Below are 16,488 nucleotides of genomic sequence, written 5' to 3' on the forward strand. Positions count from 1 at the left end.
ATTCAGTACATTGTTATTAACTAGAATCCATACTTTATTAATATTTCTTCCATTTTTACTTAATGTTTTTCTATGTTCCAAGATCCCATCCAAGATACATTACATTTAGACATCAGGTCTCCTTAGGCTCCTCTGTACTATGACAATTTCTCAGACCTTCCTTTTTTTTGATGAGCTTCAGTTTTGAGATGGTCAGGTATTTTGTAAGATATTCCTGAATCTGGGTTTGTCAGATTTTTTCTTCATGGTTAGACTGGGTCATGGTTTTAGGGAGGAAGACCACAGAAGCAAAGTACCCTTCTCATCACATCATATCAAGAGTACATACTATCCACATGACTTTACTGTTGATGTTAATCTTGATCACCCAGCCGAGGTAGTATTTGTCAGATTTCTCCACTGTAAAGTTATTTTTCTCCCTTTACTGCTCTTTGGAAGGAAGTCACTCTATGCAGCCTACACTTAAGGAATGGGGAGTTATGCTCCAACTCCTGGAGGGCAGAGTATTTAGGTAAATTGTTTGAAATTCTTCCATGTGGGATTTTTCTCTATTCTACCTCACTTATTGTTCAATCACTTATTTACACCATTATGGACTGATGGGTATTTTTTATACTTTATATTATAATCCAATGCTAGGCTATTTATATTGTTGTTCAAATTGTTCCAGCTTTGGCCATTGGGACCACTTTCAGTTGGTTCCTGTGTCCCTGTGACATACCCCCCCATAGTTTGCTTTTTGAGCCCTTCCTTACTTTCTGGCACTACAAGAAAGCATTTTTCTGTATAATATAATTGGGAAAATGATACAACCTTTTAATATAATTACAAAAGCAAGATATGGTAAATTGATGAATATTAATACATATTCACCAAAGCTAGGGCTTTGTATCTTGAATTCTTTTGAGTTCACTTTCCTATTCACATCCTACTTTTAGCTTGGATTAGAATTTAACTAATGATTTTTTTTTTGGTAACCTTTCATATTATAAGTAAAATGAGAGCATCAGTGAACTTAGAATTACATGCTTTTTATTTAAAGAGGAAACTGGGGTACTTATTGCTGATAACTAGGAATTACATTATCAAAGGACTTTAATTCAACAGACTTACATGCTGAAAGAGGCAAATTTATTTGTTAAAAGAAGGAAATGAAAAAGAAGCAGCTTTCAATTTACCTTTGAATTAGAAGAGTCTGCAGATTAAAAGATACTAGGTCCATTTCAATAGAGGATAAATCCCCAGTATCACAAGGATTATGGAAGAAAAAAGACCTTCTAATTCTCAAAAAGCATTTCCACAGGTGAAATTAGGTGAAATAGCAAGGAATTGTACAAATAGTTACACGATTAGGAGGAAGTTGTAGTTCTCACATTTCTGGTTCTCTTGTTTATTGTACATTGGGAAAGATAATGATTTCTAATGTTGTTCTTCCAGTTGTTCAAATTTATTTTTTGGTTAAGCAATAGGTAGCAATCCCAAATGTATTACACCACAGCTTATTTATGAGCACACTTGGCTGGTACATCCAGTTCCTTTCTTCATGAAATTAGGTGTGCCAGACATCTAACATTTAGTGAACTACTCTGACAGACAAGAAGAGAGCAAAACTTCTAGGGATGGGAAAACAGAATCAACAGCAGCACTTGGACATAAACTGGAGGCACTGGTTTTCATTTCCTTTGCTTTGTTTTTCATAACTACAGTGTGCAACATAAGAAGAACCATTATAAGCAGAATACCCCTATATGTAGTTGTTATCAATTCTAATTTATTACATAACTGACTTCTTTGAATACTTATTACTTAGACTCTCTGTGTGGGAGGGTTAGGAGGGGAGAAAGTAGGAGTTGGGAGGAGAAAATCTAATCATTGGCATTTGTAGGCCACACCAGCAGTTGATGACTACTTATCACAGTTCTAAGATAAAGTCTTGTATCCTAATATGGGAACTAAGAGATCAAAAAAGACTGGACAGCTCATTTAAAATCCCAAGTTTTCCAGCTAAGCTGAACATGTTGGCAGCTGGTAGATTTTAGAATGATCCATGAGCCTAGAAAGTTGAAGGTAGTTTCTTCATTGAGAAAATAGAGATGTTTTGCTTGGAGGAAAAGAGTGAAAATGACAAGGTATCAGACACCCTAGTGAACAGCTAGTGAAACAAAGTGTTTAAGTATCTGTATATCTTACCCTAGATATATACAACTGTTATAAATCCATTATTTCCTTTATCTCTCAGGAAAAATACATTCAGTTACAATATTAAAAACAAATAAAAGATTAAACTTCCAGTAGAAAACCAAATACTGTCAGAAGCACAGTTACATGGAGTCACCCATTTCTTATGTAGATATTGGCTTATGCTCCCCACCATAATATTTGATAAATGACAGCAAACATTTATTAAGCACCTACCACAAGGGCAGGGTCAAGATGACGGACTAGGAGGACGCAGAATTCACATCTCTGCACAGCTAAGGCACCTACCAGGTACTGGTGGGGGACCATGGACACCTAAGGGGATAGGAGGAACCCCCAGCCACCGGGTAGGATGTGAGGCATGTGGCGTGTGAGGGGGGAGGAGAAGTGGAGGCGGGACGGGACTGGCACTCCTGAGGGGCGGCTGGGGGAAGGGAAGGGATCCCACTCCTGCAGGGGAAAATTGGTCATTGGGAGGGCAGAGGAGCAAAAGGAAGCGTACCCAGGTTTCCCCTGCCCACTTGGGCTCCTGGGAGCCTGCTGAGATCCCAGGCCTGATCCTCTGCACACTGAGGCCCCCTCCAGCCATGCGGGTCCTGAGGGAGTGGGAGGGAGGGAAAGGGGAGCAAAAGTAAAGGCCAGACCTACAGAACTGGCACCCCTAAGGGGTGGCGGGGGGAAGGGAGGAGTCCTACACCCAGTGGGACCCATCCACGGTTAGGGGTCAAGTGGGGATGGGGGAGAGCCTGGGGGAGACCCAGGGAGGGGGGGCGTGGAGGAATGGAAGGGAACCTGGCCAGTGTTTTCCCTGTGCACTTGGGCACCGGGGAGCTCCCTGGCCTAATCCTCTTCCCTCGGAGCCTCCCTCCTGCCGCAGAGAGCCCGAGCCCCGCCCCTACACCCCACCCAGGGCCCTACCTCTACACTTGGAGAGCCCCTCTGAGAGCCCCTCCAACCACGCTGGGCCTAAACCCCATCCACACGCCCTCACGCACGGCCGTACCTCCAAACTCCAGAACTCCACATTCCGAGGGCCCTTCTTTGGAGGTGCTACCTCTCCCATTTCATGGGCAGGTCCTAAGCAGGGCTCCACCCCACGCTTGAACGTAACCCTGACTAGGCCCTGCCCCATGCTCAAAAGTCACCCCCACCACTGCCTAAGTTACACCCCTGCCTAAAGTCTGACCCCCATAGCCAAGGCTTTCTTTTTTTTCTTTTTCTTTTTCCTCTTTTAGATTGGGTTTCTGTTTTACCTTGTTGTTGATTCATTTATATTTTTATTTTTTCTAATAAATCTTTTATTTTTCTTATTTTATTTTATTCTTTATACTTTGTTATTGTTCTGCTCTTTTTGGCTTGTTCCTCCCCTTTATTTTCTTTCTTTTTTCTGTTGTGGTTTTGTTTTACCTTGTTGCAGTTGTTTCAATTATATTTTTATTTTTCCTAATACATTTTTTATCTTTCTAATTTTATTTTGTTTTTTATTCATTGTTATTGTACTGTTCCTTCTTTTCTCTCTCTCTTTTTTTTTTTTAAACATGCCACATGTTTTGCGGGATCTTGGTTCCCAGGCCGGAGGTTGGGCCTGAGCTCCTGTGGTGGGAGCTCTGAATCCAAACTGCTGGACTAACAAGGATCCTCAGACCCCAGGGAATATTAATCGGAGTGAGACCTCCCAAAGGTCCTCATCTTGGCACCAAGACCCGGCTCTATCCAACTGCCTGCAAACTCCAGTGCTGGATGCTGCAGGCCAAACAACCAGTGACACTGGAATATGCCCCACCAATAAAAAAAATATATGACAAAAGATATGTTGCAGACAAAGTAGCAAGGTAAAAACCTACAAGACCAAATAAATGAAGATGAAATAGGCAACCTTCCTGAAAAAGAGTTCAGAGCAATGATATTTAAGATGATCCAAAATCTCAGCAACATAATGGAGAAAATACAAGAAACATTTAACAAGGATCTAGAAGAACTATAGAGCAAACAAACAGTGATGAACAATACAATAACTGAAATTAAAAATACTCTAGAAGGAATCAATAGCAGAATAACTGAGGCAGAAGAACGGATAAGTGAGCTGGAAGATAAAATGGTGGAAATAAGAGCAGGGAGCAGAAAAAAGAATGAAAAGAACTGACAACAGTCTCAGAGACCTCTGGGACCATATTAAACACACCAACATTTGAATTAGAGGGGTCCCAGAAGAAGAAGAGAAAAATAAAGTGAGAAAATATTTGAATAGATTATAGTCAAAAACTTACATAACACGGGAAAGGAAATAGTCAATCAGGTCCAGGAAGTGCAGAGAGTCCCATACAGGATGAACCCAAAGAGAAACATGGTGACACACATATTAATCAAACTATTAAAAATTAAATACAAAGAAAAAATATTGAAAGCAACATGGGAAAATCAACAAATAACATAAAAAGGAATCCCCATAAGATTAACAGATGATCTTTCAGCAGAAACTCTGCAAGCCAGAAGGGAGTGGTAGGACATATTTAAAGTGATGAAAGAGAAAAACTGACAACCAAGATTAGTCTACCTGCCAAGGATCTCATTCAGATTTGACAGAGAAATCAAAAGCTTTACAGACAAGCAAAAGCTAAGGGAATTCAGCACCACCAAACCAGCTTTACAACAAAATGCTAAAGGAACTTCTCTAAGCGGAAACACTAGAGAAGAAAAAGACCCACAAAAACAAACCCAAATCAATTAAGAAAATGGTAATAGGAACATCCATATTGATAATAACCTTGAATGTAAATGGATTAAATGCTCCAACCAAAAGACAGACTGGCTGAATGGATACAAAAACAAGAGCCTTATATATGCTGTCTACAAGAAACCCACTTCAGATCTAGGGACACATATAGACTGAAAGTGAGGGGATGGAAAAATATATTGCATGCCAATGGAAATCAAAAGAAAGCTGGAGTAGCTATACTTATATAAGATAAAATAGTTTTAAAATAAAGACTGTTACAAGAGATAAGGAAGGACACTACATCATGATCAAGTGATCAATCCAAGAAGAAAACGTAACAACTATAAATATTTATGCACCCAACATAGGAGTACCTCAATACATAAGGCAAATATTAACAGCCATAAAGGGAAATCAACAGTAACACAATAGTAGTGGGGGATTTTAACACCCCACTTACACCAATAGGCAGATCATCCAGAGAGAAAATAAATAAGGAAACACAAGTTTTAAAAGACACAATAGACCAAAGAGACCTAATTGATATTCTTAGGACATTCCACCTGAAAGTGGAAAAATACACTTTCTTCTGAGGTGCACCTGGAATGATCTCCAGAATAGATCACTAATCAAGCCTTGGAAAATTTAAGAAAATTGAAATCGTATCAAGCATGTTTTCTGACCACAATGCTATGAGATTAGAAATCAATTACAGGAAAAAGAACAGTAAAAGACAAATACATGGAGGCTAAACAGTGTGCTGCTAAATAACCAAGAGATCAATGAAGAAATCAAAGAAGAAATAAAAAAATACCTAGAAACAAATGACAATGAAAACACAATGATCCCAAACCTATGGGACACAGCTTAAGCAGTTGTAAGAGGGAAGTTCATAGCAATTCAAGCTCACCTCAAGAAACAAGAAGAATCTAAAATAAACAATCTAACCTTACACCTAAAGCAACTAGAAAAAGAACAAAGAAAACCCAAAATTAGCAGAAGGAAAGAAATCATAAGATCAGAGCAAAAATAAATGAAATAGAAACAAAGAAAACAATAGCAAAGATCAATAAAACTAAAAACTGGTTCTTTGAGAAGATAATCAAAACTGTTAAACCTTTAGCCAGACTTATCAAGAAAAAAAGGGAGAGGACTCAAATCAATAAAATTAGAAATGAAAAGGGAGAGATTACAACTGACACCACAGAAATACAAAAGATTATAAGAGACTACTACAAGCAACTCTATGCCAATAAAATGGATAACCTGGAAGAAATGGACAAATTCCTGGAAAAGTACAACTTTCCAAGATTGAACCAGGAAGAATTAGAAAACATAAACAGACCAATCACAGGTTATGAAATTGAAACTGTAATTAAAAATATTCCAACAAACAAAAGTCTAGGAACAGATGGCTTCACAGGAGAATTCTCTAAGACACTTAGAGAAGAGTTAACACCTATCCTTTTCAAACTCTTCCGAAAAATTGTGGAGAGAGGAACACTCCCAAATTATTCTATGAGGGCCGCCATCACCCTGATACCAAAACCAAACAAACATATCACAAAAAAAGAAAATTAGAGACCAATATCACTGATGAACATAGATGCAAAAATCCTCAACAAAATATTAGCAAACAGAATCCAACAGCACATTAAAAGAATCATACACCATGATCAAGTGGGATTTATCCCAGGGATCCAAGGATTCTTCAATATACACAAAACAATCAATGTGATACACCATATTAACAAATTAAGGAATAAAAACCATATGATTATCTCAATAGATGCAGAAAAAGCTTTTGGCAGAATTCAACACCCATTTATGACAAAAACTCCAGAAAGTGGGCATAGAGGGAACCTACCTCAACATAATAAAGGCCATATATGACAAACACACAGAAGACATCATTCTCAATGGTGAAAAACTGAAAGCATTTCCTCTAAGATCAGGAACAAGACAAGAAAGTCCACTCTTGCCACTATTATTCAACATAGTATTGGGAGTCCTAGCCACAGCAATCAGAGAAGAAAAAGAAATAAAAGGCATACAAATTGGAAAAGAAGTAAAACTGTGACTGTTTGCCAATGACATGATACTATACATAGAAAATTCTAAGGATGTCACCGGAAAACTACTAGAGCTAATCAATGAATTTGGTAAGGTTGCAGGATACAAAATTAATGCACAGAAATCTCTTACACTCCTATACACTAACAACAAAAGATCAGAAAGAGAAATTGAGGAAACAATCCGATTTACCATCGCAACAAAAAAAATAAAATACCTAGGAATAAACCTACCTCAGGAGGCAAAAGTTCTGTACTCAGAAAACTATAAAACACTGATGAAAGAAATCAAAGATAACATAAACAGATGGAGAGGTATACCATGCTCCTGGATTGGAAGAATCAATATTGTGAAAATAACTATACTACCCAAAGCGATCTACAGATTCAATGCAATCCTTATCAAATTACCAGTGGCATTTTTCACAGAACTAGAACAAAAAATTCCACAATTTTGTATGGAAGCACAAAATACCCCAAATAGCCAAAGCAATCTTGAGAAAGAAAAACAGACCTGGAGGAATCAGGCTCCCTGGCTTCAGACTATACTACAAAGCTACAGTAATCAAGATAGTATGGTACTGGCACCAAAACAGAAATATAGATCAATAGAAAAGGATAGAAAGCCCAGAGATAGACCCATGCACATAGGGTCACCTTGTCTTTGATAAAGGAGACAAGAATATACAATGGAGAAAACACAGCCTCTTCAATAAGGAGTGCTGGGAAAACTGGACAGCTACATGTAAAAGAATGAAATTAGAACACACCCTAACTCCAGATACAAAAATAAAGTCAAAATGAATTAAAGACCTAAATGTAAGGCCAGACACTATAAAACACTTAGAGGAAAAAATAGAGAGAACACTCTATGACATAAATCACAGCAAGATCCTTTTTGACCCACCTCCTAGAATAAGGGAAATAAAAACAAAAATAAACAAATGGGACCTAATGAAACTTCAAAGCTTTTGCACAGCAAAGGAAACCATAAACAAGATGAAAAGACAACCCTCAGAATGGGAGAAAATATTTGCAAACGAAGCAACTGACAAAGGATTAATCTCCAAAATATACAATCAGCTCATGCAGCTCAATATCATAAAAACAAACAACCCAATCCAAAAATGGGCAGAAGACCTAGATAGACATTTCTCTAAAGAGGACATACAGATAGCTAACAAATACATGAAAATATGCTCAACGTTACTAATCATTAGAGAAATGCAAATCAAAACCAAAATGAGGTATCACCTCACACTGGTCAGAATGGCCATCAGCAAAAAATCTATTAACAATAAATGCTGGAGAGGGTGTGGAAAAAAGGGAACCCTCTTGCACTGTTGGTGGGAATGTAAATGATAGATCCACTATTGAGAACAGTATGTAGGTTCCTTAAAAAACTACAAATAGAACTACCATATGACCCAGCAATCCCACTACTGGGCATATACCCTGAGAAAACCATAATTCAAAAAGAGTCATGTACCACAATGTTCATTGCAGCACTATTTACAAAGGCCAGGACATGGAACCAACCTAAGTGTCCATTAACAGATGAATGGATAAAGAAGATGTGGCACATATATATATATTGGAATATTACTCAGCCATAAAAAGGAACGAAATTGAGTTATTTGTGCTGAGGTGCATGGACCTAGAATCTGTCATACAGAGTGAAGTAAGTCAGAAAGAGAAAAACAAATACTGTATGCTAACGCATATATATGTGATTTAAAAAAGTGGTACAGATGAACCTAGGGGCAGGGCAGGAATAAAGATGCAGACTTAGAGAACGGACTTGAGGACACAGCGGGGAAGAGGAAGCTGGGATGAAGTGAGAGAGTAGCATTGACATATATACACTACCAAATGTAAAGTGGATGGCTAGTGGGAAGCTGCTGCATAGCACAGGGAGATCAGCTCAATGCTTTGTGATGACCTAGAGGGATGGGATAGGGAGGGTGGGAGGGAAGCTGAAGAGGGAGGGGATATGGGGATATATGTATACACATAGCTGACTCACTTTGTCGTACAGCAGAAATTAACACAATATTGTAAAGCATTTATACTCCAATAAACATGTCAAAAAAAAAAGAAAAGAAAGCACCTACCACATGTCAGGAACTCTGCTAAGGACAAACAAAGATGACTAACAGAGTACCTGAGCTCACAGTCCAGGAATTACTGGAAGGAAAAAGTGATGGGTCATAAGAGTAAGGGAGGTAAGTCAGTACAAATGAAAAGCTGAGATTTCACTGTAGGGAAAAGAGGAAAAAAGTATTAATGCTTTGGAAAGAGAAATAAAAGTAGATTTCTGGGCAATGTGAAGCTGAGAGTTGTTCAATCTTGTCAGGTTCTGAAGGCATCTCCAGATCCAGCTTTCAAAGAAAACTGGGACAGTGACAATGGAACAGCTAAAAATAGGTCATAATTATAGCAAAGAAAGCCACAGCCAGCATAAACCTGGCCATTGTTATTGTTGAAGTTGTGGAATTGTTGCTTTCAGTTACTCTTGTCATTAGCGGCTTCCTGATACGATCTTCTGTGGTGAGGATAGCTTTTCGAGCTCCATCCCACTTTCCAGGGCCGTGTAGCCGATACTGGATTGGAGTACAGGGTCCCCAAAACAACTGTAATGCCAATTTGGGGTCAGTGAAGGCCAGGGACAGCAGATTGGGCCTGACGCCCACCAGGTCAGCAAGCTCGTCCATGGTATCTATATAGTCTCCCTGAATGGTATGGCGTTGGCTGTCCACGTACCTGAAGCAGAGAAGACAGAAGCCATGCCTATTAACAATTCAGTCACTCCATCAATTAATCAATGCTTCCTATCTGCTCTTGGCTCAATATTGAGCTAGGAGCTGCAGTAAATAGTGAAGAAAGACACTGTCTCTATCCTTAAGGGCCTTATAGTCCACTGGACTCGATAAGATAGATACACATGAAACAGAGAAGAATGTAAGACTTTTGGTAAATCATGTGGTATTAGACTCCTAAATAGAAATGTAGAAGAGGGTAGTTAAAATCGAGGTATGATAAGTCCTTGAAGGATGTGGAAGAAATAGATAAGCTGAGAACAAAGAGGAAAGGATTACAAGTCAATATATATAATGTAGATTATATATTGTAGAAGTTTGGGAGTGAAAGGAAGGAGGAAAATAGGAGAGCACCTAGAAAGGGTATCAGGGTTAAATAAAAAAGTGCTTTCTCCTCCTTGCAGAAGGGAGAGTTATGCTGGTATAATCAATTGAATAAAACCACGTCTTTGGGCGTGGGATGATTGTGCCTCTGACTTTTCCACAAAAATTTAGGAACTTCATCAACATCAACTTTGTTCAAATAAAGATCACCAAGTGAATAAGCACAAGTTCTGAAATTCAGATTGCTAAATGTGTCCACCCAAGCACTAAAATACTGGCTGATGGTACCACCTTCCCAGATCCTATAGATTACTCATACCAAAAGCCACTGTGACCTGAGTATGCTGTCACATGACAGCCAGCAAAGTGGCCTCTGCAGATTTGTACATCTACCTACAGATTTGTAATTTAACCACATCTACCTCTCATTAATTCATCACTGCCTTTCCTTTCTCTGGCAGCTCTAACAGCCCTTCAAGTAATCCTTGCCAAAATAATATGCCTGGCTTTCTCTCCATGTGCTTTTTCCTACTTGACTTTTCTTTTAGGCCCTAAACATAGAATTTTCTTAAGCTTTTCTCTCCTTTCCCATCCATATTCAAACCACTTGGTGGTATTTCTCTATTCTATTGTCACAAACTATTATTTCCTTTTCCTTCAAAATATACTCTAAATCCTTAAACAGACATGAGGATAATAAATACAGTACAATATTGCTCTTATTAAGAAAGAAGTGGGAAAAAATAACCACCTATCTTCCTAGGAGAATTCTTACCTTTTGGCCATATCCTCTCGAACCTTAGCTATTTCTTTTATCATTTCATTTTGTGAGGGCAATGTCTTTATCCCTAAAGAGAAAAATCAAAATTTTAAGTGTAAAATTAAAATTACCTCAGTATGAACACTAACCCTATTAACAATTACCATGCTATGGAAAATTCAAAGGAATACAGGCTAGTTGTCTGTACCAAGGAGGTTACACCTTCGCTTGATCACCTTACCCTACCACCACCAGAATATAATCATATTAACCTCAGTAGCTTACTCTTTTCTACTTTGTCTTTGGAAGATATTTCTCCGAATCTGCTTTCCAACCAATACCTGCCTCCTCCCTAACATAGTCTTTCAATTGGGAAATGAAATCTGGACATGAGGAAATGATAAATGGCCTTAAAAGTATATGGAAAATGAGGTACAAAGTAAAAGGGCGGGAGGAATATGGGAAACACACCTGTACTTGTACTCTTATTAACAAAGAGGCTTTATACCACAGGGAGAAGGAAGTAAAAGTAAACTCTCAGTCCTGTTGTATGCCTACAGTTCCATGGAAGATAAGCCTTACCTTCTAAATTTTTTATTTACTGAGAGTGAGGGGTAAGGTCAAGGGCAACTCATAATACCCAATCTTAACAGATAAATTTAAGCACCAATGAACAGTTCCAGTAGCAGGAATTTAACACCAAGGACATGGCTAGACAAAGGTAGAATAGTATTTAAGTTGACATAGACAACTCTCAATTTAAATGATTAGCTTTATGCCCGGATTTACAGGCACTATGCCATGTAGAAAACTTTAGCCACACCCAACTCTAAAGTGTTACTCCACAAAATTCTGGAACGTGTAATTTTAGAATGGGAATATATCTTACCTAATACAATCCTCTCTACAAGTACTCTCAAGTGGTTATCTCATTCCTCCTTAAATATCTCTGGTGATGGGGATCTCATCACCTGAGGAGATGATTTAATTGTTTGGCTGCTCTACTTGCTGGAACATTATTCTTTTCATTGACCCCAGAAGCTGGCTCCATGCAACTGGCACCAGTGGACTTAACTCTGCCTTCTAGGGCCAAGGAATCTAGTATTAACAAATGACAGCGTTTTGAACCATTTGAGAAAACTGTCATAACTTCTTTAAGTCTTCCCATTATCAGCCTTAAAGCCTTAACAGTTCTCCATATAACAGGTTTCACATTTTCTGCCACATTGGTTACCCTTCTCTAGGCACACTCTAGTAACTATCCTGGTGTGTCCCTCTTAAAACATGAGACTCAAATTCAACCCTCAAGAAATAGCCTTTTGTGTTTTGCCATGTGTTCTTTTCATTTTAGCCTTGGGAATTATTACGTATGTTCATAACTCAATGAGGAATCACTGAAATGCTTCATTTGAAGTTAATCACAGGTCTTAAGATGCTCATGAAACACAGTTTGAGAGTTGATTTCCAAATTATTTCTCATAGAACCACCGTAATTTTTACTTCTCTTAAGTAGAAACATTATGGAGGAGGAGGTCATTTCTTGTCTGTGACACAGCCAATTCATCCAAAAAACAAAACAAAACAAAAACCCAACCAAAGAAAAAAATCACTATAAATTAGATAGGTAAATAGATAGGAATATATAAAGATGTGTACTGTATCCGGTGGTGCAGTTCTTAATTCATTGATACTGTTGTTGCAATGTTTCCTCATTCAGGCACATGTCATTTTTACCATATGTATCTCCCTCCTTCCTATCTTGCTCCTCCTCTTATACTACCAGTTTACATCAATGGCCACAGCCCTGAGCAGATTCTTTTTCTCACTTTCATCTCCAACATACATTCCATCCAAATCTTTTCAAATTCACCAATGAAATTTCATTCAAATTTGTCTCCTTGTATTCCTTTACCTTAGTTTAAAGCCCTCATTACGCCTTTCTTGGACTTTTGTCACAGGCTCGCAACTGACCTATTTCCCATTTCATTTCCCTCTAACACATCTTCTGAATTACAAATCTGATTTGACTCCCCCTCTGCCAGTTAATCCTTCAAATGTTCTCTATTGCCTACATTGAATGTAAACTTCTTGCATGGCACCTAAGGATTTTTCATGTTTGCCTCTATAAATATCTCCAGCTTCATTTTCTTTAATTCCTATAATACTTTATTCTCCAGAATTCTGAACTCCTTGTAGTTCTCAGGACTTGGTTTATTTTGTCATTTTCTCTAAATTTGCATAAATATTACTAATTATTCTCTTCTCTGGTCAAGATGGCCTTGTCCTTTTAGTAAACTCTTCTTTTTTACAGTGTATTTGCAGTTGTAGGGAGAATTGGGTACTTATTCCTTTCTGCTCCCATAGCCAGCTCCTCTACATTGTTATTGGACACTTGTTTAGGATATAGTAAATACCTGCTGAATGAATGAACACATTAAATGTCTGTTTACTTGTCTCCCTTGCTTGACTCTGAGTTCCATAAAGATAGGAATTTTCTATTTGGTCATATTTGCATCTCCAGCACCTAGCAGAGGGTCTGGCATATACTAAGAGGCCAGTAAATGTTAGCTGACAAATGTTGTTGAAGAACAGTGTGGAACTGAAGTTCAGAGATTTCCTAAAGTGTTCCAAGACAAGGTTCAAACGGGGTGAGCCTGAATTTTAACTCTGTGGAACTAAGTCTTTCAGTCGGCTCTGAGACCTAAGTCAGATTGTATTTATGTAGTCCTGACTAGTCCCTGCACTTCAAATGTAAAGACTATGTTACAAGAGAAAGGAGGTGTGGCTGCCATTCTGCTCTTTCAGTCCAGTCCAGCCTTTTACCATGACCGGAAATTGAGAAGGTAGTTCAGAAGCTGAGATCCTCAGATAAGAACTTTCTACTATAGAGTTTAGAAAACCTCCAAAACTAAACTTGCATTCACTGAATAGAGATGTATTAGCTACCTCCCATGTGCTAGGCACTGGTCTAGACTTGGAAGACAAAGGCAAATAAACATGATTCTTTTATTTAAAGAGCTTTCAATATACTACAAAGAGAGGGAGGAAATAAACAGGCTTTTTCCACACAAATAACGGGTAAAGGGGAGGCATACCAGGCAGAGAGAGTAACAGAAGCAAAGAGATAAGGTACAAGAGTATCTGCTGTGTTTGCTGCATAGTGGGTAAGTCATTCAGTGCATCTAGAAGATTGTAGGATGGATGGTAAAGACCTGCAAAAGATGGGCCTGAGAAAGCAGCCTGTATCCAATTTGTGGAGGAACTTGAATGCCATGCTATGACATAATGCTTCCTTGTGATCCGGAGAATTGGTATCATTTCATACGGTTTGCAAGGGAAGAAAGTTACTAAATGAAAGTGGAACACTTACAAGGGCTCTTGAGAGGGCTACAAATGAGACAAAAGAAAACTAGATTTCTGTCAAGGTAAGCAAGTGGGTTCAGTGTTCTAGGAAAGGGTGGAATATTTTCTTGACAAGAGAATAGTAATTCTAGAGGACAAAGGAGGAAGGGAAATGTGGCTTGGTGGGTAAAGGACAGGCCAGGGAAGAGGACAGGCTGAGTTGGGCAGGTGTAAAAGAATGGGAGAAACTAGCTGATTCTAAGGTCTTAAAATTGGCACAGTGAAGGCAGAATTCAGAGATGAGAAAGCAAGGATCTGGTAAGCAGAGAGTAGAACAAAAAACTCAGGGTTCCTTTTGGAAACTTGATAAAGTTATAGGGATTCTCTGATGATTCCTTCCTTCCAAGTGTTAGAAGAAAGCTAGAGGGATTAGCACTAAGATTTGCTAGCAGAGGAAACTGGGCTTTTTGTGCATTTCCCCTAAGATCCCCTAATCCCATAGCCATAATGTGTAATCTTCCAAATAACTCATTTTCCCTAATCCTCTCAATGGTTCACTTGGTCCTGGAAAAGAGTCTCAGTTGTTCAAAGTATACAAGATGCTGTGGCCTATTTTAATGCAACTTTTTCCTCTTACTTAATTGACCCAGTTAAAAGATTCACTTTATATGACTGGAATTAAGCCAACTTAATGGGTTACTTGCATTGGATTGCTGGTCCAGTGCTCAAGGAGTACATGATCTACTGGATAGAATTAAAAGGAATTAAGAAATGAAAGAACTTTGGGACTTCCCTTGCAGTCCAGTGGTTAAGACTCCATGCTTCCGCTGCAGGGGGCGTGGGTTCGATCCCTAGTTGGGGAACGATGATTCCCACATGCCCCAGGGCACAGCCAAAAAATTAAAAAAAAAAAGAAATGAAAGAACTTTGGGGAAATTTGGAAAAGTTTTTTATCTATCAACTCTAACATCATTGCTTCTTTTTTCTCTGCTACCATGAGGATCTTCACTAGGGAAGAAGAATCTGTAATTTCAATAAGAACTCTCTAAAAACATATTTATTTATTTACTTGGCTGTGCCAGGTCTTAGATGTGCTACGCAGGATCCTCTTTGCAGCATGCTGGATCTTTAGTTGTGGCATGTGGGATCTAGTTCCCTGACCAGGGATCAAACCCAGGCCCCCTGCATTGGGGATGTGGAGTCTTAGCCACTGGACCACCAGGGAAGTCCCTCAACAAGAACTTTGAATAGTTTTAATTAAACATTAGTAATGGTACAAAGAACTTCTTTGTTAGAAGGAACCTTAAAAGTCATTTGATTTCTCCCTATTCTGAGGCTTGAATCTACTCCATACTGGCCTGACCAAAGTTTATTTTTAATGTTAAGCTAATATTGTGCAAACCCTCAAAATTTCACTCCTTGGTTCTGGTTCAACGCTTTGAAGTGATACTAAGCAAATATATAAAACCTTCTGCCATCGGGAATCTCTGCAGGTATCTGAACCATATCTCCCCAAAATCTTATCCTCTCCAGGCCAAACCTCTCCAGCTCCTTTAGCTGTACTTCAAATGGCACATTTTCAAACCCCTTAACCACTCTTGTCTCTCTCCTTTTAATGTACTGCAGATTCACTTTTAAAATGTCTTTGGGTGTGGTCTCACCAGTTCAGGGAAGAACAGTTGTAAGTTCCAGGATATTATAGTTTTTAAATGATGCCAGATATAGTTAAGTCTTTTAGAAGCCACATCATTCTGCTGATTCATATTGAGCCTACTATCCCAAACCCCAAAGTTTTTTCTCATGTTTTCCTAGCCAAAACTTTCTGAAAGAGGGAACATAAAGGGGGGAAAGTAAGACTTTGAGTGGCTGAATCTTCTTCATTCTGGACTAGTCTTTAACCAGCTCTTAATTTTTGTCTAAAATGAAATCACAGCGCTTCTATATGTGACTTTCTCTAACTATAATGAAAGAAGATTAAATTCTTTTGCTTCACAAATATGTATCAGTTGTCTGAAATCTAGATGAGTGGATTTTAAACTGGAGTGCATATTGGAATCACCTGGGGAACATTTTCTCAGCAATCTTATGTCAGTCCCACACCAGACTTATTAAATAAACACCATCAGGAAAAACATGTCTGTTTTGGGGAAACTTCCTAGGAGATTCTGCTGTATGTCCATGATTATAAGTTACTACTTTATATTCCCTCAAAAATTAATTTTTGAGCACTAATTTTGTACCAGGCACTGTTACAAT

General features: G+C 38.5%; 1 protein-coding gene across 3 annotated transcripts in view; it reads right to left on the reverse strand.

Annotated features, from left to right (window-relative positions):
• Window positions 1–1,416: 1,416 nt before the first annotated feature.
• LOC309958560 (flavin-containing monooxygenase 5-like) overlaps window positions 1,417–16,488 on the reverse strand; it is a 37,424-nt gene continuing 22,352 nt past the window's right edge. For all 3 annotated transcript variants that reach the window (XM_082834563.1, XM_082834564.1, XM_082834565.1), the window contains exons 8-9: window positions 10,906–10,978; window positions 1,417–9,750 (exon numbers count right to left, since the gene is read on the reverse strand). In XM_082834563.1, coding sequence (XP_082690689.1) covers window positions 9,405–9,750; window positions 10,906–10,978 — 419 coding nt within the window. In that variant the 3' untranslated portion in view covers window positions 1,417–9,404. The remainder of the gene's footprint in view (window positions 9,751–10,905; window positions 10,979–16,488) is intronic.

The sequence above is a fragment of the Leucopleurus acutus genome (assembly GCF_964270905.1).
Source record: "Leucopleurus acutus genome assembly, chromosome: 2".
In the NCBI taxonomy this organism is placed as follows: Eukaryota; Metazoa; Chordata; class Mammalia; order Artiodactyla; family Delphinidae; genus Leucopleurus; species Leucopleurus acutus.